General features: G+C 38.3%; 1 protein-coding gene across 11 annotated transcripts in view; it reads right to left on the bottom strand.

The window, feature by feature from the left end:
• The window catches only part of CEP112 (centrosomal protein 112), a 470,205-nt gene that overhangs the window by 170,381 nt on the left and 273,232 nt on the right, over positions 1–26,592 (bottom strand). The window contains exon 24 of one of the 11 annotated variants that reach the window (XM_049859724.1): positions 20,656–20,837. The exons of the other annotated variants lie outside the window; for them this stretch is intronic. Coding sequence (XP_049715681.1) covers positions 20,742–20,837 — 96 coding nt within the window. The 3' untranslated portion in view covers positions 20,656–20,741. Of the gene's footprint in view, positions 1–20,655; positions 20,838–26,592 lie in introns of those variants that run through there. 11 annotated transcript variants of the gene reach the window in all.

Genomic DNA, 26,592 nt, shown 5'->3' with positions numbered 1-26,592 from the left:
GATGAAGCCATCAAAACATTAAGAGGGCACGAAGATGGGGCCAGTGCAGGAGGTGGAGAAGGAGCAGCTAGCCAATTGGGTGAACCCCCTCAAGAGTGTGATGTTCCTCATAACTGATTTTTCCTCAAATAAGTTGGTGTCAACTGGTTTATCTTCAGTCTCATTAATTCTGACTTCTGTTGCCTCAATTCTGGTCCTAGGACTTTCTACTGAGTTGTCTAATTCTGAAATTTTGCTGTTTATCCTTTGGATTTCTGTTTGCTGTCTCTCTATGGATTCTTGCAGCCTGTTTAATTTGTCATTATGCTCTTGTATAACCTTCTTAAGTTCCTCTATTGCTTTGTGTGTTCCTTGGCTTGTTCTACATTTTGCCTTATCTCCTTCCTGATCTCTTGAAAAGTTTTGTATGTTAATCTTTTGAATTCTACATCCGGTAATTCCAAGAAATTCTCTTCCTCGGGAAGGTTTCTTGATTGTTTTGGGCACTTGCTGAAGCCATCATGGCCTGCCTCTTTATGTGATTTGATATTGACCGTTGTCTCCGAGCCATCAATAAGTTATTATATTTATATTTGCTTACTGTGTCCTGGCTTCTTGTTTTGTTTTGATATGCCCAAATATGCTAGTTGTGTGAGCTAGTTTGATTATTAGCATCTTTGAAGCTCTCACGTCCTGTCTCCAGGTGGTTAGAGCTGTTCCTAGGTATGTGAGCCCAGGAGTCTCTTTACTTTTCTTGTGTGGATTCAGGTCAGGTGTCCAGGTCGTTGGTCACCAAGTGTGTGCTGCAGGCTCTCACCTACAGACCTAGATGGGCAGGGGTGATTGGAATAGTCACAGGTATCTGGCTGTAGTAAGGGGTCATGTGCTGATCAAGGAAGGGAGCTGGCTGCTGCCCAGGAGTGTCTGGGTGTTCCTATTCCCTAGTGCACATAGGTAGGTGGGTTTTAAGCACATAGGTAGGTGGGTTTTGCAGCCAGACTGTGGACACCCAATGCTGTTGGCTGTAAGGACTGGGAGTCACTACTTATTTTTGGACCCCTGCTGTGGGTGGCTCGGTGGAGTGGGTGGAGCCACCAGTCCTCAGGCCCCTGATGTGGGTAGGTGAGGACCCTGCTTAATGGCAGGGCAGTGTCAAATGTCATAAATCTGCCACTATGCCTTGCAGCTGATACAGATGAAAACAGGCTTCAGGTATATACCCTGTTGTACTGTGCTAATGAGAGTTTATGCTATTGAAATGGGCCCACACAGGTCTATGCAGGGGTGAAAACCATTCAAAGTCCATGGAACCCTTATGCCTGTACCTAGGCAAAGGGGCTGTGCCTTCCCTGAGTTCCCAGCTTAGGGGAGCTGGCAGATTATTTTTTCCTGTTTGTTAATTTGTTCCCTCTCCAAAGCTGGGTCATATTTTAGCTCTCGTGGACTTGCTCTGATTTTCTTCAGTTTCAGCTTGAACTTGCATATGAGCAATTGATGGTCTGTTCCAAAATATAACCTTGAGTATATCCCACCTGAATTTAGAGACCATCTGAAGAATAGATTTGACGCATTGAACACTAGTGACTGAAGACCAGACGAATTGTGGAATGACATCAATGACATCATCCATGAAGAAATGGAGAGGTCACTGAAAAGAAAGAAAAGACCAAGATGGATGTCAGAGGAGACTCTGAAACTTGCTCTCGAACGTCGAGCAGCTAGAGCAAAGGGAACAATTGATGAAGTAAAAGAACTGAAGAGAAGATTTCAAAGGGCACCTTGAGAAGACAAAGTAAAGTATTATAATGACGTCTGCAAAGAGCTGGAGATGGAAAACTAAAAGGGAAGAACACGCTCGACGTTTCTCGAGCTGAAAGAACTGAAGAAAAAATTCAAGCCTCGAGTTGCAATAGTGAAGGATTCTATGGGGAAAATATTAAACGATGCAGGGAGCATCAAAAGAAGTTGGAAGGAATACATAGAGTCATTATACCAAAAAGAATTAGTTGATGTTTAACCATTTCAAGAGGTGGCATATGATCAGGAACCGATGGTACTGAAGGAAGAAGTCCAAGCTGCTCTGAAGGCATTGGTGAAAAACAAGGCGCCAGGAATTGATGGAATATCAATTGAGATGTTTCAATAAACAGATGCAGCGCTGGAGGTGATCACTTGTCTATGCCAAGAAATATGGAAGACAGCCTCCTGGCCAAGTGACTGGAAGACATCCATATTTATGCCTATTCCCAAGAAAGGTGATCCAACCGAATGTGGAAATTATCGAACAATATCATCAATATCACATGCAAGCAAAATTTTGCTGAAGATCATTCAAAAACAGCTGCAGCAGTATCCTGACAGGGAACCGTCAGAAATTCAGGCCGGTTTCAGAACGGGACGTGGAACCAGGGATATCATTGCTGATGTCAGATGGATCCTGGCTGAAAGTAGAGAACACCAGAAGGATGTTTACCTGTGTTTTATTAACTATGCAAAGGCATTTGACTGTGTGGATCATAACAAATTATGGATAATATTGTGAAGGATAGAAATTCCAGAACACTTAATTGTGCTCATGAGGAATCTTTACATAGATCAAGAGGCAGTTGTTTGGACAGAACAAGGGGATACTGATTGGTTTAAAGTCAGGAAAGGTGTTGTGCATCAGGGTTGTATTCTTTCACCATACCTATTCAATCTGTATGCTGAGCAAATAATAGGAGAAGCTGGACTATATGAAGAAGAACGGGGCATCAGGATTGGAGGAAGACTCATTAACAACCTGCATTATGCAGCTGACACAACCTTGTTTGCTGAAAGTGAAGAGGACTTGAAGATCAAAGACCACAGCCTTCAGCATGGATTGCATCTCAACATAAAGGAAACAAAAATCCTCACAACTGGACCAATGCGCAATATCATGATAAACGGAGAAAAGATTGAAGTTGTCAAGGATTTCATTTTACTTGGATCCACAATCAACAGCCATGGAAGCAGCGGTCGAGAAATTAAAAGACGCATTGCGTTTCGTCAATCTGCTGCAAAAGACCTCTTAAAAGTGTTGAAGAGCAAAGGTGCCACCTTGAAGACTAAGGTGCGCCTGACCCAAGCCATGGTATTTGCAATCGCACCATATGCATGTGAAAGCTGGACAATGAATAAGGAAGACCGAAGGATTGACACCTTTGAATTGTGGTATTGGCGGAGAATATTGAATATACCAGGGACTGCCAAAAGAACAAACAAATCTGTCTTAGAAGAAGTACAACTAGAATGCTCCTTAGAAGCAAGGATGGCGAGACTGCGTCTTACATACTTTGGACATGTTGTCAGGAGGTATCAGTCCTTGGAGAAGGACATCATGCTTGGCAGAGTACAGGGTCAGCCGAAAAGAGGAAGAACATTAATGAGGTGGATTGACACAGTGGCTGCAACAATGAGCTCAAGCATAACAACGGTCGTAAGGATGGCTCAGGACTGGGCAGTGTTTCGTTCTGTTGTGCACAGGGTCACTATGAGTCGGAACTGACTCAATGGCACCTAGCAACAACAACAACCAAAGCCGGGAGAATGGCTCAAGGGTGTGTGACAGGTCCTACTTCCAGCCCAAGGAGTACAGCAATTGCTGAAGCTGGACTGAGACCTGGAGCAGAACATGGAGGGGGCAGGTAAACAGGAGAGAGGTACTTCCCAAAAGGTTTTTTTTTATTGTTGTTGTTGATCCACACAGCAGGTTAGATGCTTGTACTTATCTTTTGCCAATTGAGCACTGTTTCTCGCTGGTTCCCGGGGCTTGAGCAGACTCTCTGCCGCTTGGTCTCTCCTACTGTGGAAAACGCGTCCCGAGTGCCACTGCCTGCCTCACCCCTTGCGTGCCAGCTGATCCAGTTTGCAGGGTGCCGGTGCCAGCCAGGTCAGGTTTGGCAACTCCTCGCTCCTTCGGAACTGTCTCTCCCACCCTCTGCCACTCAGTCTGATGCCTCAACTTTGTGTTTGATGTTCAGGGCTCTAGATTGTCATATATAATAGATTCACTTGTTTTTTTCAGGTCTTTGTTGTAAGAGGGACCACAGGAAGCGTCTGACTACTCTGCCATCTTGGTTCTGCCTCCTCTGTTCCTCATAACTGATAATGTGATTAAAGCATATCAAAGAGGGAGCTATCAATGGTGTAAAAAATGCTGGGCAATCAATTAAGGTGAAGACTGAGGACTGAACATTAGTTTAGTGAAGAGATCATTTGTTGATTGGGTAAGAGTGGACCAGAAAGGCTATGAGTACCATTGACATAGATGAAAGATAGAGGAGAACATGAGAAAGTGGAGCAAGCAAGTAGAAAACCCTTTTGAGTTTGGTTATAAAGGAAGAAAAACAGAAATGGTATAATGGTTGGAGAGGAATGTGGGATTAAAGCAGAGACATTTACTACTTATTGAATATCCATTTGCTCCCCCTAAATGTGTGGTAGTTTTGGCTAATGGGCTGGGAGTGAAATGTGTCACTTCTAAGCCAAAGAAAAAAGGATAGGATAAGAGTTCTTCATGCCCTCTCTTCCCTAGCTACAGGTGACTAAAAAAAAAAAAAAAGTGACTAGTGATGTTCAAAATGTTGGAGCCTCACTGTCAACCACACTGGACTTGAAATCTGGAAAAGTATTAATTAATCACTGAAATTACTGATAAATAACCAATGTATACCTATAAAAAAAACTATTTCTTATTGTTTAACTTAACAATAAACCTTTTTTGAGTTAAGCCACTGAGATTTTTGGGTCAATTTATTATCAAAGGTATAACTTAGCATAATTTGGTATGGGTGGTGTCATAGATTGAATTATATACCCCCCAAAATGTGTATATCCATTTGGCTGGGCCATGATTTCCAATACTGTATGATTCTCCTATATGTTGTAAATCCTGCCTCTATAATGTTAATGAGGGAGGATGGGTGGCAGTTGTGTTAGTGAGACAAAACTCAATCTATAAGATTGGATTGTGTTTTGAGGCAATCTCTTGAGATATAAAAGAAAGAAGTGAGCAGAAAGACAGGGAGACCTCACACCACCAAGAAAGCAGTGCTGGGAACAGAGTGTGTCCTTTGGACCTGGGGTCCCTGTGCAGAGAAGCTCCTAGTCTGGAAGAAGAGTGACAGAGAGAGAGAAGGCCTTTCCCTGGAGCTGACACCCTGAATTTGGGACTTTTAGCCTGCTTTACTGTGAAGAAATCAATTTCTCTTTGTTAAAGCCATCTACTTGTGGTATTTCTGTTATAGCAGCACTAGATGACTAAGGCAGGTGGTCAAAGGGTTTTTTTTTTTATTATTTTAAAAATTATGATAGCATGTTTTTATGCTTTTGGAAATAATACAGTAGAGAGGAAAATGTTGATATAAAACAGAAAGGGTGGGTATTTCCAGGAGAAAAGTCCTTAACTAGAGAGGGGTGAGGAGCCTGAAAGGCACATATTTCCTAAAGTAAGGCATCCATCCCCTCTGAAAGAAGGAAGGCCAGATAACAGGTTACAGATGCAGGTAGGAAGTAGATCTGGGGCGGGCTGATGAGGTGGTTCTCTTCTGTTTGCTTCCATTTTTCCAGTGAAATTGAGGTCATCATCTGAGAGTGAGGAGATAGGCAATACTATTGGAGATTTGAGGAGAAAAGAGAGGTATGAAATTTTCTTAGACAGTGGGAAAATGAACTAAGTATGGAAGTGCTAAGTGCCCACTTGATATTTTTGGCCTAAAGTTTAAGTGAAATCAGTTAGCACAAATGTCTCTTCTCTTGAACCATGTTCAACTGCTTATATACAGGTGTAGGGTACATATGTATTTGGTTTAACCAGGGTTGGGTATCTGCCAGTAAGGAAGGTAGAAGAAAATAAGGACAAGAAAGTTGAGAGTGTACTCAAGGGAACGATCACATTGATGGGCCATGAAATCTATACTGGGAAGTGAAGACATAAGGAAGCTGATGGAAAGTGAAAAATGATGTGTAGAAAAATAAAGTGGAAGTCCCCATGGGATAAAAACTGCTGGAGTAAGGATCCTAACTTAAGTGAGTTAGAAAGATGGAGTGTGGGGGGTAGGGAGGAGATGACAGTCAAATGCCTGAAACCAAGATTTTGAAGGTGGTGCAGTTACTGAAATTGGCAAGGACTCTAGGTTATGACCATGAGTAAGTGGCTGAGGTGGGGAAGAGGAAAAGATTGTTGGAAGTGAGTAGCTCAAGTAATAGAAAGGTCAGTGGGTTGTAATGAACCTCATTGCTGGAACAATCCAATGTCATCTTGGCTATGGACAATTATGACTTAGAGTAGGCCGCTTTGCTCTTTCTGTACCAGTTTTATCATGTACAAGTCACAGCCATTAAAGTGAAGCCATACAAATGAGATGTATGAAGCAACAACTTCACAAGAAAAATGTTTTTAACTAAATGAAAAATAATGAAAAAAAAAATTGCTCCTCTTACCTTTATCAATATCCTATTTAGAGCTGAAAACCAAAAGAATACCCTCATTTTTGGTTTAAGCCCGTTTAAAAAAAAAAAACCCTGTTGCCCTTGAGTCAATTCTGACTCATAGAACTTTACATTGAAGTGGCACTTTACTACTAAAATACATGTAAAATCATCCTTGTTTTCCTTCCATTTTAATACATTTTTTTCTCTCTTTGCTGTTTTCCAATCACAATCGTATTTATTAAAAGGCCTTTTACCTAGTTGAAAGATATCTTACTCTCCCCATGATTTTGGTTTTCTCTACTTTCCAGGATCTTAGCTGGAAAATAGAGTCCTGGGGGCACAGTAGTTAAGAGCTACCACTGCTAACCAAAAGGCCAGCAGTTCAAATCCACCAGCCGTTCCTCGGAAACCCTATGAGGGCAGTTCTACTCTGTCCTATAGTTGTCACTTTGAGTTGGAATCGGCTTGACAGCAATGGGTTTTTGGGTTAGCTGGAAAATGGCCTTTTTCCTTTGCTGCCAATTCACAGTTAAGAAAGGAACAGAACTGGTCTGCACTCCCTTATTCTACCACAGACTCTAACTGCACAAAGAAAACCTTCCACATTTATCAAGCACAGCAGGGCAGTCTAATGCAGCTGGCAAGGACACCTAAAGCGATTAAACAATACTCAACCCATTTATAATTGAGCATTTTTTATTGAACTATTTTTGGTTCCCCTTATATATTATCTCCACAGGAACCCAATCAGATTAAAACAAAATATTACAGTGGAACAACAAAACTTCAGATTTAGGGGAAAAAAAAAAAAAAACTTCCAAACAAGCATCCCTAATCTCTCAAAGACTGATAAGGCAATCTGGCAGCCTTCAAAAGTCAAAGTGACTTTCAAGCATTGTTATTTAGACTGAAAGGAATTTCCAAAGATGTCATCACAAAATTAAAAAAAGAATACTTTTAAAAATAAGTGTATAAAACTTTAGAATTTATTTTAAAAGGATGGATTTTAACACTTTCAAGATTGAAAACAAAAGCAGGCATTGCTTTTTCAAGCTTTTGCTGAACAGAAAGAACGGTTCAGATAGAAGGAAAAATCTACAGCACAAACTAAAGCACAAAGCAAAAATCTAGAAGACAAATTTCAAATAGTAAGATAACGTGTGGGTGAGCTTTTCCTCTGATACCGTGGACCGTAGGTGAGAGTACGACATCACAGGAGGACTGCACTTCTGATTACCTCAGACAGAAACACAAAAGGTCTGGTGCTGGTCCAGAGATCTGGACCAATAATTGTGCTAGAAAAGGATTATTAAGAGGATTCCATAAGTTGGATGAATCTGAGATCAAGTACAAAGAGATCAAACAATATTTAAAAGATCAATCTGGTACCAACTATTCAAGAAGACCAATCAAGGTAGAAACCAGAAACATCAGTGAAAGGGCTTGTTAACAAAAGGTGTAGGTAATGAGGGTTCAGGAATTCAAATCAGAGTCTAGTCGTGAATGAGGAAATGGGTCAATAGGCACGAATTGGTTCATGAAACCAAGTATCTTGTGAAGCAGGAGCTGCTTCTATCTTTTGGTCTAGTGACCTACCTGAGCCAACAGAAGGCTGGATTAGCGGGGTTCCAGCATGGGAAACAAGCAATTCCTTCCACAGGTTTTAGAGAAAAAATGCACTGGAATTAGAATTTGGGTTCTGAAACTTGTAGCTGTGTAAATTTGAATAAACTGCTTAACTTCTCTGAGCCTCGGTACCTCCAACTATTCAATAATAACTTCAAAGCATTGTAAAAATGAAAGTAGATGATGTATGCGAAAGTGCCTGGCACATGGTAGACACACAACAAATACTTTCCTCTGTTAGAGCAATACATAGTGTATAAAAAAATATTGCTTATCAATTGTCTGAACTTAGACCAATTATTTTCAAGAATTTATTTCAGCACAATGGAGGGCAAAACTGAGATTCTCTTGATGTCTAGCCTTAGAAAAATACAGAGGAAGATGGTTAATTTGTTTCATGACATTGACAATGTCAACTTTTAACAAGAATAATTCAATGGAAAAAATATCGTGTACTTCCTTGTCAAACTGTTGGGGTGGAAATGAGAAGGTAAAAGGGGAGGGGGGTAAACAAAGCATAATTATTTGCAAACATTGTTAAGCTCAGATAAGAAATATCTTTATTTACTAAAGGTACCCTTTTCTCATAACAGAAAAGAGTTGAAAAAGCATGAAAAAGTAAAGCTTGAAAAGAACAGTATCCAAGTTAAGAGAAAGACAGAGCCAAGTTCAAAGAAGTTACTTTTGCCAAGGGCTGCTTAGCTAGTTACTGACTGAGGGCTTGCTAGAACCCAAGTGTCTTCACTGCATATGTGTTTTATATTCTGTCTTATCAAAGGAAGAGCTTAAGCATTATTTCCTCTGGGAGGCATTTCTTGGTCCCAAGGCTAAGCTGCCTGCTCTGGTATGCTCTCACAGCTTCCTGTATTTCCCTTCTCAATACAGTCAGCATATACATTGTTACCATGCGTACAACAGAGTAGGTAAGAGCACAGGTTCTGGAGTCAAATGGTTGGAATTTCATCTCTCCAAATTACTGAGCCTCCACAAAGAGGATAATACACGTACTTCACAGGGATGTTATAAGGAGAAAATGAGATAAGCCTTTAAAACAATGCTTGAGACTTCACACAAGTAACATTGGTCATTTTTATTAATAGTCAAAGTGTAATTAGAAGGAGCCCTGGTGGTGCAAACGGTTAAGTGCTAGCTACTAAACAAACAGCTAGCAGTTCAAACCCACCCAGAGGTTCTGGGGGAGAAAGACCTGCCGATCTGCTCTCACAAATATTGAAGCCTAGAAAACCCTATGGGACAGTTCTATTCTGTTACATGGGGTAGCTATAACTCGAAATCTACTCAATGGAACCTAACAACAAGGAAGGATAATGAGGGCAAGCTGTATACCATGTGATACTCCTCAAATGTGTCCCTTGCTGGACACTTAGTGGAGCGGCAAACCAATAAAATAAACTTCGAAAGCTGTTGTTAGGTGCCATAGAGTAGGTTCTGACTCATAGCGACCCTACGTACCACAGAACAAAACACAGCCCGGTCCTACACCATCCTCACAATCATTGTTATGCTTGAGCTCATTGTTGCAGCCACTGTGTCAATCCATCTTGTTGAGCGTCTTCCTCTTTTTCTTTTATTTTTTTTAAGTTATTGTGCTTTAGATGAAGGTTTACAGAATAAACTAGCTTCTCATTAAACAATTAGTACGCATATTGTTTTGGACACTGGTTACCAACCCCATGACATGTCAACACTCTCCCCTTCTCTACCTTGGGTTCCCTATTACCAGCTTCCTGTCCCCTTCTGCCTTCTAGTCCTTGCCCCTGGGCTGGTGTGCCCCTTTAGTCTCATCCTGTTTTATAGGCCTGTCTAATCTTTGGCTGAAGAGTGAACCTCAGAAGTGACTTCATTACTGAGCTAAAAGAGTGTCTGGGGGCCATACTCTCGGGGATTCTTCAGTCTCTGTCAGGCCAGTAAGTCTGATCTTTTTTTGTGAGTTAGAATTTTGTTCTACATTCTTCTCCAGCTCTGTCCAGGACCCTCTATTGTGATTCCTGTCAGAGCAGTCAGTGGTGGTAGCCAGACACCATCTAGTTTTGCTGGACTCAGTCTGGTGAAGGCTGTGGTAGTTGTGGTCCATTAGTCCTTTGAACTAATCCTCCCTTGTGTCTTTGGTTTTCTTCATTCTCCCTTGCTCTAGACATGGTGAGACCAGTGGAGTATCTTAGATTGCTGCTCACAAGCTTTTAAGACCCCAGACACTATTCACCAAAGTAGAATGTAGAACATTTTCTTTATAACCTATGTTATGCCAATTGAGCTAGATGTTCCCCAAGACCATGGTCCCCACAGCCCTCAGCCCAGTAACTGGGTCCCTCAGGGAGTTTGGATGTGTCTACGGAGCTTCTGTGACCTTGCCTTGGACAAGTTGTGTTGGCTTAACCAGGGAGTCTTCCTCTTTTTTGCTGTGATTATGTTTCTTAAATACAAAGAGTCCTTACTTTGCACAGTTCTGATTTGTACAAATTTCAGTTTTCATAGTTCAGTTAAATAATACCAGTGTCCCAAAAACACGGCTCAAATTTCAGCTACCATAGTATATCTTCAATCGTGAGGTCTGTTAAACCATTTTCTTATTTTTAAAAGTATGTTGTTTGTCTTCTTATTGAAGTATGAGTTCTTGATATGTGCTGGATAAAAATCCTTTATCAGACACATATTTAGCAAATACTTTCTCCCAGTCTATGGCTTGCCTTTTTACTTTCTTAACAGTCTTTTGAAGAGCAAGTTTTAATTTTGATCAAGTCAAATTTATCAATTTTCTCTTTCATTGTTCATGCTTTTTGAGTCCAATCTAATCAGTCTTTTTGTAAGCCAACATCACAAAGATTTTCTCCTATGCTTTTTCCTAAGATTTTATACTTTTTGCTTTCATGTTTAGGCCTATGATTCATTTCGAGTTAACTTTTATATACATGTAGGGTAAAAGTTGAAGTCTCCCCACCCTTCCCACTGCCCCACATGGATAACCAATTGTTCCAGAATCATTTGTGGGAAGCTACCCTTTCCGCATTCATTATCTTAGTACATTTTTGCAAAAAATGTCTACTTTTAGTATCAGGGCAATGCTAAGTTGATAAGAGGAGTTGGAAAGGTTTCTCCTCTTCCAAGTTTGTATTGAGTATCATTTCTTCCTTAAATGTTTTATAGAATTCATCAGTGTAGCCATCTGATTTAAAATGAGCTTGTTTATCTATTCATTCATTATTCCTAGGCTAATCCCATAAAGAGACTGTGGAAACAAGTATTTCAGAAAGAAAAAAAAAATTTATCTGGCATATATTTTTTCCTACCTTGCTTAAAAAATTATTTTATTGTATATGAATAGACAATATAAGTGGTTACTGGTAAGTGCATATATAATATATAATTAATTTTGGATACAAAATTAAAAGTCATTTCACACACAATACTATAAAGGGGATTGTTATATATTAACGATTAACTATAAATATTCAGTGTATTGACTAATGCTGTTCATTAAAGCAGGTGCGTCATGAAACCACTTAAGTTATGAGAACAAAGCTGAAATGTTATTTAATTAAAATATTATGGTTTACAGTGATGGGAAAACCATACTGATTAAGGGTAGGGTTGCATAGCTGATTAATACAATTACTGTCAGTAAATTGCATACCTGTAAAAAGGTGAATTACCAAAATTTGTGTGATAGATATATTTATAACAATGACAAAAAAAAAAAAAAAAAAGAGTAACTGCTGAGCCTACTTACGTACAACCAAACACCTCACAGCATTTGGTTCCTTGGTTTAGAGATTTAGGGTCAGAGCTTCAGGGGACATCCCAGTTAAACGGTCTAATGAAGTGTTTGGTGCTCCTGTTCTACCCTCCTAGTTTGTTGCCTAGTGCCTGGGGTCTTAAAAGCTCTCAAGAGGCCATTCAAGGTACAACAACTGGTCTCTAATTGCCTGGGACAACACAAGAAGAAGAAGAATCAGGAATAAAAGGAGAAAATGGAATGTGTGCCTAATTGCCTCCATGAACAACAGTCTCCTTTGCCATTAGACCAGAAGAACTAGATGGTACCTGGCTACCATTTTTGAACATTTTGATCAAAGATTCTATAAAACAGTCCTGATTAAAAAGGGAAAAATGGAGAACAGAATTTCAAATTCTCATGGAATCCAGACTTTCTGGAGCCGTGGAGGGTGGATGAACCCCTGAAACTATTGTCCTGAGATAACCATTAAATTTTAAACCAGAAATATACCCTGAAGTCGTCTTAACACCAAACAATAGTTTAACTTAACTAGTAAAGAATGCCTGCCTTGAGCCTTGTGCTCCTTTAAGAATTATTTATATGGGATCAAACTGACAACATTAACCTGAAAGATCAGATAAGGCACTTAGGGGGCACTGAATTTATGTTAATGGCGGAGGAACAACTTGAAAAAGAAGGGTGAGAATGGTTGGATAGCTCAAAGAATGTAATCAATGTCACTGAACTGTACATGTAAAAATTGTTGAATTGATGTATGTTCTGCTGTGTATGTTCTCAATAAAAAAATAAAATAAATTATAAAAAACATTATAAACCAGTGGCTTAAATACTTGATGTGAAGATACGTGAAGTCGAAACAACAAATGGCTATTTAACTGGAAAAGATTACAAAATGCTTCCTAAATAACTTTCTCCTTCCCCTCTTAAAAGATATGATCAAAGCAAAAATCAGACTCCTTTCAATTAGAGCCCCTGCTCAAGTAGTTTTTTTAATGTAATATTTCTTTAAGAATTGTCCATTAAAAATTGCTATTTCTAGCTTCTGAATAGTAAAGATTGAGTTTATAACACTGGACAATTTTGACTTGGTTCTCTTCCTGAGGTCTCACAGGGCATTTCAAAAATAAACATCAATTATCACACTTGGATTTTTTTTTTTAATCAAAATAATGTCTTAATTCCTTGCCCATAATTTAAAGCACATTTAAAAAATATGGTATGGGGAAGTTAAAAGTCAGGCCAAAACACCACCCCAACTAGCAAATGGTACTGTTGCCAATATCATACAATTTTTTTTTTAATTTTATTTTCAGCTCATAACCTAATAAATGCAGATAGTATCGAAATTCTACAGCCCCTCAGGGTCCAAAATGTAGCCAAATGTAACTCACGTGCTCAGGGTGAGCTGTTAATCTAATCTGAGTTGATATTACATTTGGGCTATTTTATTCTCAGCTATATTTTAAGGGAAATGAGCTACACTCACTCTTCACTTACTATCTTGTTATCTGACATTTCATATTTATGACAATAGTTAAAATATCTACCCACTATTTTTCTTATTAATGTCCTGGAGGGAGGTACGGCAGTTTATTCAAATCTACCCTGGGGTATTTAATCCTAGTCTGGAACCTGCGGGGTAGGGGGGCGGGAGCACAGAGCCTGAGCTGGAATGCCAGGCGGCCAGTGTCTACAGCATGGATTTGGATTCTGGCAAGCTAAGCGAGGGTGAGCCATGACCACTGCAGGTCCAGAAGGGCCAAGGATGTCCAGTTGTGAGGGCTGGGGCCGGGGAGGACCAGAGGCCAGGGCAGGAAATCGCCAGTATTTAGCATAACATCGATTTTCACATAATGACGTGGTCTTTAGGAGTCCTGGTGGTGCAGTGGTTAAAGTACTTGGCTGTCAAGCAAAAGGTCGGTGGTTTGAACTCACCAGCCACTCAGTGGGAGAAAGATGAGGTAGTCTGCTCCTGTAAAGATTTACAGCCTTGAAAACCCTATGGGGCAGTTCCACCCTATCCTATAGGGTCGCTATGAGTTGGTGTTAACAACCTACTCTTTGGAACCTAACCATGTAGATAAGTGATGAACGGGTACAATCTGTAATTTTTAGAAAATTCATGCAAAATATAATTTGATCCATTAGGTCCTGATCATTGATGATGTATTTTCTTCCTGGAGTTTCTGGGTGGTACAAACAGTTAACACACTCGGTTGCTAACTGAAAGGCTGGAGGTTCGAGCCCACCCAGAGGCACCTTGGAAGAAAGATGTGGTGACATACTTCTAAAAAATCACCCATTGAAAACCCCATGGAGCACAGTTCTACTCTGACACACATGGGGTCGCCATGAGTCAAAATAGATCCAAGGGCAGCTGGTTTACTGGTTTTTCTTAATCTTATCTTTAGTACTTAACACATTGCCTAGCTCAAACTCTAGGTACTAAAGAAATGCTTAACTTGAATATGTAGTTTAACAGAATTAAATCGGTAGATGCTGCAATTTGCAAAGTAATCCAGAGAGTCAGGCATCAATGTTAAAAATAGCAAAGCCTTCATTGCAGAATATCAGAAGTGATATATTTTAAGATACCAAAATGTTACATAATTTTTGCTCTTTAGAAGCAGAAAACTCATGAGATAACCTAAACAACACATGAATACCTCTTCTTCTTCCTATCAATTCACTAACATCCTTTCTCAGTATTCAGTTCCAGAAAATATAATTATCATCAGAAGCAAAACCTGGGGCAAAAAAATCTCTCCAAAATTACAACGAATAAGGTAAAGGCTTAGAAAATCTCAGTTTTGTTATCTTTTCTCCTTAAGATTAATGTTCTGAGGCTACCTTGTAACAAGGTAATTTTGGGACACCCCTACTTACTAGTCCCCTTTAGATGGTTCAAGATCAAATGATTTCTACTCCAGAGAAAATACTATCATAAACAGGGTTTGGTCATTTAGACAGCAGGAGTCAAATGACAGGGATTCCACTGTTGTTAAAGTAGATACCTCTGGTCTAATATTAACTTCCTTTTAACCCTCAAATACTTCCACAAACCTTGTAAGAGTTTGTGAACTCTTAAAAGACTTCTGGAGTTAAGACTGACTTCCAACACATTAAATCTCACTCTGATAGTCACTGTTTTTAGAGGAGTGAAAGTCAAAATAATGATGCACTACACCCACTTGAAGAAAATACCCTATAAAAATTTTATGTTCCACGAGAATGTTGTGGAGGATGTTAGCCACATTATATACTGGCTTCTTTGTGAGGACCCCTAGTAAATTTTCTCTATCGATTTCAATTCCAGGAATTCGAGCTAATGACTTTTACAATTTTATTACAGTTAAAAAAAAAAAAAACTTTTTTTTTTAAATCTTGTTCTAATTGTGATGCTGTCTTTATATTTGGTACTGGGAAAATTAGAACCAAACTGATGTCCCACTATACGAAATATACATACCCTGATCCCATACATTGTTTATTTCATGAACCCTAACTCTACCTTCAAGGAGCTCTGGTAGCACGGTGGATGCTAACCAAAAGGTCAGTGGTTCAAACCTACTAGCCACTCCCAGGGAGAAAGATGTGGCAGTCTGCTTCTGTAATGATTACTGCCTTGGAAACCCTATGGGGTCAGTTCTACTCTGTCTTATAGGGTTGCTATTAGTCGAAACCGACTCAATGGCAATGGGTTTACCTTTATGTTCAGTTTACTTCTTTCCCCTTAAACCTGATTCCTTACTTTAAAAAAATCTTGCATTTAAAAAGTCACCTTCAACATTCAATATTTTCTCCCATGATGATATGAAACAACAAAAATGGAAAAGTTCTACACAAAAGTCTCACCCTAAACATAACTTGACGCCAGAGAATGCCAAAATCAAAGTGAATGAAAAGAGAGATAAAAATAATCGTTGCGGGCAAGATTCACTAACGGATCTAAATGCTAACCCTACAATGCTAAAATCGTGGGTGAAAGTCTAAGGAGAAACAGGATATTTGCATAATTTCCAAGTATTTCTGCCAAGATATTTATTAATTACAAAGGGAAAAAGTGTAACTCTACAGCAGAGGAACCTAGCAGACACCCCTTAGCAACATGATCAATGTTAAGGTCCCCAGTAATAAGATATATTGATATCATGAACCCATTGATGACACGCACTTGAGAAGGGCACACTACCACCTCCATTGTATTCTTGCCCAAAATGCATAACCCCAATCTCATCATAAAAAAACACATTAAACAAACCCAAAGTGAGAAACATTCTACAAAATGATTGACTAGTACTCTTCAAAAGTGTCAAGGTCATGAAAGATAAGACTGAAGAACTGTCACAGACTGGAAGAGACTAAGGAGATATGACAACTAAATACAATGTGAGATCTGGATTAGACCCTGGGGGAAAAAGAACATTAGTAGAAAAACTGTTGAAATTCAAATAATGTCTATAGTTATTTAAGAGTATTATATTAATGTCAGCTTCCCAGTTTTAATAATTGAACTACGAATAAAAAAAATGCTAACATTAGAGGAAGCTGTGTGAGTATAGGGAAATTCTCTGTAATATTTTTGTAACTTTTCAGTAAGTGTAAAATAAAAAGTCTAAAAAGTCACCTTTAATCTTTTTAAAAATAAGTAGAGGTTTCATAAGCAATAACTGTCTGACATTCTCCCAATTTATCCTAAGCTTATAGTTTCCCATTTTAGGCCCTTTGACTGCCTCAGGAAATTCTTCATATCTAGTGCCAATTCACTAGAAAAGTACATCCAGCATGGTTGGTAAAGTAGAGGGTCAGTGACAATGAGGGAGACCCTTAGTGACATGGCTTGACACAACGGCCATAACAATGGGATCAAACATACCACAAGCCTGAAGATGGCACAGGACCGGGCAATGTCTTGTTCTGTTATACAAAAGGTCCCCTGAATCGGAGCCAACTCAACGGAAACTAACAACGAAAAGTCAATTCAAATACTGTACTTCGAGGACCACCTCCCCCATAAAACATCCCCTGAGCACTGAAGACCTCAAAATTTCCAGCATTGTACTCTAATGGAGAATTTGATTTTGCATGGTTATACACTTTTTCAGTTGTTTTATGCTTATATTATCACAACAATAATAAAAGCTTCCCGAAAGCAGGGACAAAGTTACATACCTTTTTTGATCATCCCCAGCACTGAGCTACGTGTATAAAAAAAAAAAAAAATTTTTTTTTTTTTGAAGTGCTTATTGAATAAATCTGATTCAGTCACTGGTAAATTATTGAGGAAACTAAATATTTGGAAGTTCACATCACCTATACTGCCTCTTTCTGCTATTAGACACCAAATATAGGACTAATGGACCACTAGTCATGACGTAAGCATGGCAATTCTAATAATTTCTTATTTTCAGGAAGTCTCTGAAATGTATGATACTTCCTTCAGTTTAATAAAGTAGCCTGGGTTGAATAAACGCCATAATCTGAATTAGAGAGAGAATGGCAGCACTCATCAGAAATATAGGTCTGAATTAGAAATCTTTTAAATGTCATTTAAAAATCTGTTTAAATTTCTCATTCAATAGTAACATGAAATGTGTAATTATTTTAAAAACTTTCGCAAACAAGATTGAAAGACACCGATGTTGTATGAAGTATTTTCCACAACCCAGGGTTGCTTCCTTAGGGTATTCCTAGGATGTCTACTGATCTGTTAAAGTCATGCAGTGGGAACAAATATCCATTTTCTTTGCCAAGAAAATACCATAGATGAATATTAAAAACAGTTCAGTTAGCCAAAACTCACATCTGCACACACTTAAAAAATGTAGCCCTTCTTTTTTCCCAACAGCAATTTGTAATACATTCTGAAAAAACATAAAAGTGTATAAGACTCTACACCCGGCTGGTTAAGCAAGGGTTTAGACTAAGTGCAGTCGATACAGTCTACAGTATTACTGACACTATTAGTGTACTCTAAAATATGGATGTGTGTGTGTAACTTTGGGGCATGCATCTCAGGCTTACTATAAAAACTACTGTAACCAAGACTCTGTGAAATTAGAGGAAAGACAGACCTATAGATGAATGAAACACAATCAGAAAATCCAGAAGTAGACTCACACATATATGGTCAGTTTTCAACAAAGGTGCAGTGACAAGTCAACGGATAAAAGGCAGTCTTTTCAGCAGATAGTGCTGACACAAATGGTTATTCACATGCAAAAACTGAACCTTAACATATACCTTACACCATTCACAGAAATTTACCCGAAATGGATATAAAACCTAAAACTATAACACTTCTAGAAGAAAACATCTTTGGGGCTTTATGTTAGGCTAAGGTTTCTTAGAAAGGACATCAAAAGCATTACCCATAAAAGAAAAAAAAATGATAAATTAGACTTCATAGAAATTAAGAACATGTGCTTTTTGAAAGACACTGTTAAAAGAATAAAAAAATCAAGCCATTGGCGAGGAGAAAATATCTGCAAATATTTTATAAAGGGTTTGTCTCCAGAATATATAAAGAACTCTCAAAGTTCAATAATAAGAAAATAAGCAACCAAACATAAAATGGAGAAAATATTTAAATAGAGACTTCACCAAGGAAGATATTCAGATGACACACACACAAAAAACATTATTAGTTATTAGGGAAACAAACACACAAGGAGATACCATGATTAGAATGGCTAAAATAACACTAAAAAAGAAAAAGAAAAAAAAAGGTGACAACGCTAAGTGCTGGGAAGATGGGGAGCAACTAGAACTCTCAGATGTTGCTAGTAGCATTGTGAAACAGTACAGCGACTTTGGAAAATAGTTGGTCAGTTTATAATCAAGCTGAAAATATACTCAACGTACAACCTGGCAATCCCACTCTTCGCTTTTACCCAAGTGAAACTGAACTTATGTACTCACAAAAACTGTATGTGAATGTTTATTGTTGTTAAAAAAAAAAAAAAATTTTTTTTTTGGTACAGTCAAATCGATTTTTGACTCATAAAAAAAGAAAAAACAAACAAACCTGTTGCTGTCGAGTTGATTTCGACTCATAACGGCCCTATACGACAGAATAGAACTGCCCCATAGGGTTTCCAAGGAGCGTCTGATGGATTTGAGCTTTCGACCTTTTGGTTAGCAGCTATTGACAGAGTAAAACTGCCCTATAGGATTTTCTAGGCTGTGATCTTTATGGGAGCAGATCGCCAGGTCTTTCTCCCATGGAGCCACTGGGTGGGTTCAAACTGCCCGCCTTTCAGTTAGCAGCTTAACTACTGCACCATCAGGGCTCCTTTGTAACAGCCTGGATATTTCCCAACTGGAGAATGGGTAAACAAACTTTGTTATACCCATACAACGAAATACTACTAAGCAATAAAAAGGAGTGGGCTACTGCCATATATAACAATACGGGTGAATCTCAAAAGCATTATGCTAAGTCAAAGAAGTGAAACGCAAAAGGCTACGTACTGAATGTTTCATTTATATGACAGCCCAGAAAAGGCAAGTCTACAGTCACAGAAAATAGATCAGTGGTTGCCTTCAGGACTTAGCAGGAAGGAAGAGGGTGGGTTGACTACTAAGGGTCTGCGGAATACCTGAGGTGATAGAACTGTTCTTCACCCTTTTTATGGCGGTGGTTACAAGAATATACATTTGTCAAAACTTGCAGAATTGTTCACAAAAGGATGAATTTTTCCATATGCAAATTATATCTTGATAAAACATTTCCTTAAAAGAGAGGAATGAATGAAGAGTTACAGGAGCACAGGGAAGAACCTGATTTCATCTGCCTTGGCATGGGGAGGGAAGCAGGAAGGGTCAGGTACCTGCCTTGAATGAGGAAGACTAGCTCACACGGTGATCTAGGTAGAGGGAAAAACAAGTGAAGCTGTGAACAGGGTAAGGGAGAATATTTTCAGTCTATTTGTGAAACAGGCAGCTGCCTGGTGTGGGCACAGCACAGGTTGTGTCTGTGGTAGGGGAGACAGTTAAGAAAAACTGTTGTTAGGTGTGGTTGAGTTGGTTTCGACTCACAGTGACTCTCTGTACAAAAGAACAAAATACTGCCCGGTCCTACATCATCCTCACAATCATTATACTTGAGTCCATTGTTGCAACCACTGTGTCAATCCATCTCGTTGAGGGTCTTCCTCTTTTCCACTGACCGTCTACTTTACCAAGCATGATGTCCTTCTTCAGGGACTGGTCCCTCCTAATAACATGTTCAAAGTATGTGAGACAAAGTCTTGCCATCCTTGCTTCTAAGGAGCATTCTGGCTGTCCTTCTTCAAAGGCAGATTTGTTCGTTCTTCTGGCAGTTCATGGTATATTCAATATTCTTAACCAATACCATAATTCAAAGACATCAATTCTTCTTTGGTCTTCCTTACTCTTTGTCCAGCTTTTGCATGCATATGAGGCAACTGAAAACACTATGGCTTGGGTCAGGTGCGCATTAGTACTCAATGTGACATCTTTGCTTTTTAATACTTTAAAGAGATCTTTTGCAGCAGATTTGCTCTTGACTGCTGCTTCCATGGGCGTTGACTGTGGATCCAAGTAAAATGAAATCCTTGATATCAAAATCTGCTGCTGTGGAGTCGATTCCAACTCATAGTGACCCTATAGGACAGAGTAGAACTGCTCCATAGAGCTCCAAGGAGCGCCTGGTGGATTTGAACTGCTGACCTTTTGATTAGCAGACACAGCTCTTAACCACTATACCACCAGGGTTTCCAAAATCCTTGACAGAGGTACAGAAATAAATTTAAAAAAAAATTTTTTTTTTTTTTTTTTTAAATAGGATTATACAAATCCTTTACCAGAAAGCTAATGAGCTGTGGCAACTTCATTTCATTGTGGGCAAAGACACGTTGTAATTTTTAGGCAAGAGTGGGAGATGCTATTAACTCACAATCTACATCCTCCAGGAAGTTCTGCTGGATCCCACTGCTCCTTCCCAGACTTCTAGACACTTTTCTGGAGGTTTCCCAAGGCACGCAGTCCAAGAGATCTAGAGGATGGCCACGATATCAGTGAAATGTAATCACAGTTTCCTTGGTTCCATTATCCCCGCCCCATTACAACAGTCTCCTTGAGGGGAGAGGCTGTTTATACACTGCCAGTGCTTGTTTTGGCCTAGCAATTAGATTTGTTTTTTAGAAAAATCCCTCTATCAGGGATGTCTCAGTCTTACCCTCAGGGGCCTGTGACAACCAGTATGCTCTATCATAGGGGCATTACCATTCTTCTCTTTATTCCTTGGCAGACCCAGGGCTTGGCTTTCCTTGGAAGATGGGCAGACTAACATCACAGAAACCCGCAACTCTTTGGCCCCATTAAGATCCCAAAAGCAATGATGAGTGCCCATAAGCAGGCTGCAGAACAGGCAAAGCTTCTCCTTCTTATCTTTGATGCTAATGAGGACACAGTCTCCGTGCCAGGAGAGAAGAATGACTTGGGCCAGGGGGTTAAGGATGTTTGAGAAACCCCCAATTTCTCTGGCAGGAGTGAGGAGGGGGTAGGGATTCAGTTTTTGATGTCAGCTAACCTAATGTGCTGCCAAGGCTGAAGGCACTCCTTTTTTTTTTTTTTTTTTTTTTGGCTCTGTGGCCTCCCAGGGGTAGAAAAGGGAAAGCAGCCTGAAGATGTCCTAGGGCTTAGGGGGTGGGGAGCAATACAACTAGATGGTAACCTCTGTGCAGCACTATTCAGCTGTATATATATACAAAATATTGATAATGTAGGACATTTACAAAACACTGAAAAATACAATAGAAAAAAAAATCACATCCCATCCGACAGAGAAATGAGCTGGTGTATTTCCAGGTTTTTTTTTTTTTTCTCCTGTGTGTACGCTTATCTACAACAACAACAACAACAACAACAACCCATTGCCTTTGAGTTAATTCTGACTCATAGCAACCCTAAAGGATAGAGTAGAACTGCCCAATAGGGTTTCCAAGGGGCGCCTGGTGGATGTGAACTGCCAATATTTTAATTAGCAGCCATAGCTCTTAACCACTAGGCCACCAGGGTTTCCAAGCTTATCTATGGCTTGCTAAATTTGAACCAAACTACATAAACTTTTATATCCTTTTCTTTTTTCTTCATAGCATTATATTGTGAGTACTTTCTCACATCAGTAAGCATTATTCTACAACACTATTTTAAAAAGTTGCATAAAGTAAAAACATCATAATTTATTTAAATTCTCCCCTATCGTTGGGCATTTAAGTTGCTTCCAAATTTTTACAAGTATAATACGGCCCTTTAAGAGTCATCCTTATCCATAAATGTGTCCACATTAGTGGAAATTTCTATAAGTATTCTTTAAATTTTCTGAATAATACCATTCCACATTTCATCCCTGTCCCCCAAGGCTTGCAGCTTTCCTAGAAGTATTCCTACCACTGTAACTAGCTGCTTGGGTTTCCTTCCAGAAATCTGCAGTACATATGCACAAGCATATTACTTATTTTAAAAAATCCACATACTAAATAAACACTGTCACGTGTCTTGCTTTCTTCGCTTAGTGACACAGCTTGGAGGTCATCTTGTCACTACAAGTAAATATACGGCTACCTCATTCGTCCGAAAGACTTCATCACTTTGCATTGTTTGCATGATCGCATTCATTTAATGAGTCCCTTAATGATCTGTACCCACGACTCCACCTGACTCTGAGCTGTGCAGCCCCACTCAGGTAGGGACGGTAAAAGCTTTGCCAATGTAAATATTCAAACAGAAATGATGATAGATACCCTGCTCTTCTTGTTTAATAAACAAACATCCCAGACATTATTTCTGTATTTATTAGCAGAACCACTGTGAAACAGATGCCTCCTATGAGGACCAGAAAAAGCAGGCGAGAACTGAGGACTGACATAAAAAAGAAAAAGTGTCTGAGGAACATACAACTCCTCTTGTTATACAAGGAGATACGTAAACCGGTGTTAACTAAAATGTTTGATTTGTATTTCTGTCAAAATGACAATAAAGTCTTGGCTTTTGTATAAGATAGAACCGTTTTATGCCACTCAAAGAAGGTTCACGACCGAGATCACTTGGAGATACTTTAAAATTTTAACTCTTAATATAAAAGAACACCAGCTCATTGTATCGAAATTATATATACACCCTGAGTTTTCCAAGTTGCCATTTTTGCATTTTTTTTCTTTTGTAAATTAGTTTGCTGTTATGCTTAGAAAGATGCTATAATATCCCAGTACATCAAGTTGTGGCTTGATATTCACTAGAGGATAATGCTAGCTTTAAATTTATCAGCATTTGTGGGGAAGAATAAAAATGATACTGGATGTTGCTTGTCAATCAATTGCTATAAATCTAAACTGTTTGAGCATAGTATTTATTTTAAAATCTAAAAACTTCACATTTGTAGCAAAGGAGAATGTCAAAGAAAAGATCAAAGTAAAAAGAACAGACTTGAGATTAGAAATCCATTTTAAGCCAAAATGACAATGTCTTCCTAAGTTAATATTAATCCTTTAATTATAAATTTCAAAGGTTTAAGTAGTGTCTATGACCTTAGCTTTGAATAATTATGCCATATGGAGCTTTTCTTAAATTTGAAAAAGATGTGAATTGTTGCTCAAAGCCTTTTAATGACTTCAGGCTGGCAGAATTCCAGTATAATCCTTCAGATACCATTTAAAATTATAGACCAGCAACCCCAAGCTGGTAAATGCCATGTCAATTTCATAAGAACTTTTTACTTAGTAGAGAACGCTGCAGAAAATGTTTGATGTGTTGTTAGTTTTTTAATATGAAAATGTGAAGCTTAAAATGACTACTTATAAGGGAGAACTCAGGAAGGAAAAGATGAACAGATTTGACTAAATACAAATTAAACTTTTTTGTGTACCAGAGAGATCATAAAATTAAAAGGCAAATATCAAAAAACATCTGCCACAAAGATACAGGTTTTATCATCCTAAATACAAACTTTTAAAAAGCTTTTTATAAATTGATGAGAAAAATAGTAAGACACTAAAACATGATGGCAAAGGACATAAAAAGGCAATTTTCAGAAATGAAACATGAATAAAAAATAAACCTATTCTAAATGTACAATCTCTTTAAATGTAAATTAAAACAACCATTTTTCACAAAAATACCCAAAATTAAAGATATTAATACCAAGTGCTGGCCAAGGTAAGACAGGATACTATGATGGGAGAAACATAAGTTAGGACCATCTTTCTGAAAACCAATTTGATCTGGTAACTCTACTGGGATTTTAACCTAAGAGAAAAAAATGGAAAATGTTGACAAACATTTACATATAAAAATGTTACTCTCAGCATTACCTTAAACAATTGTTTAAAAAACCCCAATGTTAAAAAAAAAAACTAATGAAAACTTTATTTTCAAAGAATTTCAAATGACATTGGAATATTTTCAGCATAAAAGTTAAAAAAAAGCAAGTAATATACCTGTGTATTCAGTATGCTCTCCACCAGCTAGGTTAATACAGCTATTTTACCTACTATTGGTTATCTCTGGGTAGTTGACAGTAGCAGGGGATTTTACACACTTCTCTATTTTTTGTATTTTCTAAAGTATCCTCTATTTTAAGAAAGGTTATTTTTCAAATAGCTGAGCAGATTTCTGAAACAACAGTCATTTTTAAATACCAAAGTTTTCATTCTTCTTCTGAAAATTACCCACTATCATGACTTAGTAATGTTCTTTAATTTTTCAAAGGTTTATATTTTATGGGCTTTGTCTCGTTTCGGTTTGAAGAGATTTTAAAAGGCTGGAAAAGAAGCTTTCGCTTTGCAAACGCCAATCATTTCCTTTCCTGGATTCATGATTTCAAGTATTTTGACCTTGTGGAGTTATTTCATGTTTCCCCTAACTTGAAGCCATTGAAGATATCATCTGGGCCTAAATCGCTACTGACAGAAATTCAGGTAGGATCTGGCCTGCAGAATTCTTTTATAACCTTAACATTTTAAGTGCTACTGAAATAATCCAGGCCTGCATGGAATGTTGCCTTTAGATTATTTATTATTCTGGTGTTATTTTCCTCTCTTTCAATGCCAATTTTATACTTAATAATAGAAAATTAACTTCTAAATCCCTCAATTCTAACTGGATTTTTAACTGTTAGCAAATATTTTTGTGTTCAGATTTATTTAAAGATAAAAAACATTAAACTTTTTATAGGATAGAGAGGCAAGAATTCGAGTACCTTGTATAATGATACAACAGGGTGATTAAAAACTTAACCAAATTAGTGTTAACTCAAAGTTTATAGTAAGAACTTACATGTTTAATAATTTGTGTAGAATAAAACTAAAATTATGTCTGAGAAAAGAATTATGCTATGAGTTTACCTTATTAAGTAATATGGAAGAATTATAATTAAAGTAACATGAATGGTTAAATATAAAGGTGTATCTTGTCTGACCCAACGTATTTATAATGGGTTGTAATCAAGTTTGGATAAATCAACAATATTTTCTCATTTATTTACCTTATCACTCAGCAGCCTACACTGAACTTCTCAGTTGATCATCATTCTTTTATTTGCTTACTTAACATTTAATAAATGCCTACTTTGTACAAGGCACCATGCATGATCCTGGAATTTCAGTAATCAATATGTCACAAGGACTGCTTTTAGGGAGCTCACAGGCCAGTTCTTCATGGCATTTGGAAATGCTAAACTCCTCTTACTTGTTAAATAAAAACCATTTATCAATGAGAAATACAAATTACTCTTCTTATTAAGAGCCCAACACTTGTATTTTATCACAGAGCTTTGGGGTTGGCTAATTTTACCAAATGAACAAAAACCAAGCTCACTGCACTAAACACTAGCCTAATTAAGGCTCTCTTCCCTTTTTCTAATTTTCCAGATTTGCCAATAAGTCCCTGCATTTTGGTCAAATTCCTCAGCACCTTTATGCATGTCTCCTAAAGTTACTATGCCAAAACTCCATTTCTGTCTTCTTATGCTACTTGTTTCTAATTCAGGTCATAAATATCCCATCCTTGCAGACTCACACTGCCCATGCTCACCCCTCTACCTTCACAGCTTCAATTCTATCTCAGCAAATTCCCTTCCTCTTCCTTTCAGAGGCATTCCATTCATCTGCTCAGCCTGAAATCTCAGTGTTTCATTTTCTTTAAAACTCCTTACTCTGAGCAGACTACAGTGATTCTTAACTAAGAACAGAGATGATATTAGGTATAAGTTCTTCTCAAGTCTTATCAGAGAACTTCTTTGTATCTTGACCAATCTCCTTCCTTCCTCCCTCAGGGAAAGTCATGCTTCCTTTTATTCATTCACTTAATATATACTAGGTGAGCACCTACATTGCACTACATTTTCTAAGTACTCATGATACAGAAATAAGTAAGATGGACAAGATTCTGCTAACGTAGCTTACATTCTCAGGAGGAAACAGACGATAAACAATGAACAAACAAAAAAGACGCGATTTCAGATAGTGAGACAAGCTATGAAGACAATGGGACAAGGTAAGGTGGTGGGGTAGGCAGGACTTTAGATAAAGAGGTCAGGGAAGGACCTGTGAAGAATGCAGATAGATGAGAAAACTCAGATGGCCATAAGAAAATCACAGGGAAGAATATTCCAGGCAGAAACAGTGTCAGATATAAAGACCTGGAGGCAGGAGAGAGCCTGGCAGGTTCTAGAAACACACCAATGTTTCATGTGGCTGGAGCCTCGGAGCCACAAGGTATAGGTGGGCTGTGTTGGTGATTTTTTCATACCC

The sequence above is a fragment of the Elephas maximus genome, chromosome 19 (genome assembly GCF_024166365.1).
Source record: "Elephas maximus indicus isolate mEleMax1 chromosome 19, mEleMax1 primary haplotype, whole genome shotgun sequence".
NCBI lineage: Eukaryota > Metazoa > Chordata > Mammalia > Proboscidea > Elephantidae > Elephas > Elephas maximus.
The sequence above is the reverse complement of the archived record's forward strand: the minus strand, read 5'-3'. Positions and strand labels throughout refer to the sequence as shown.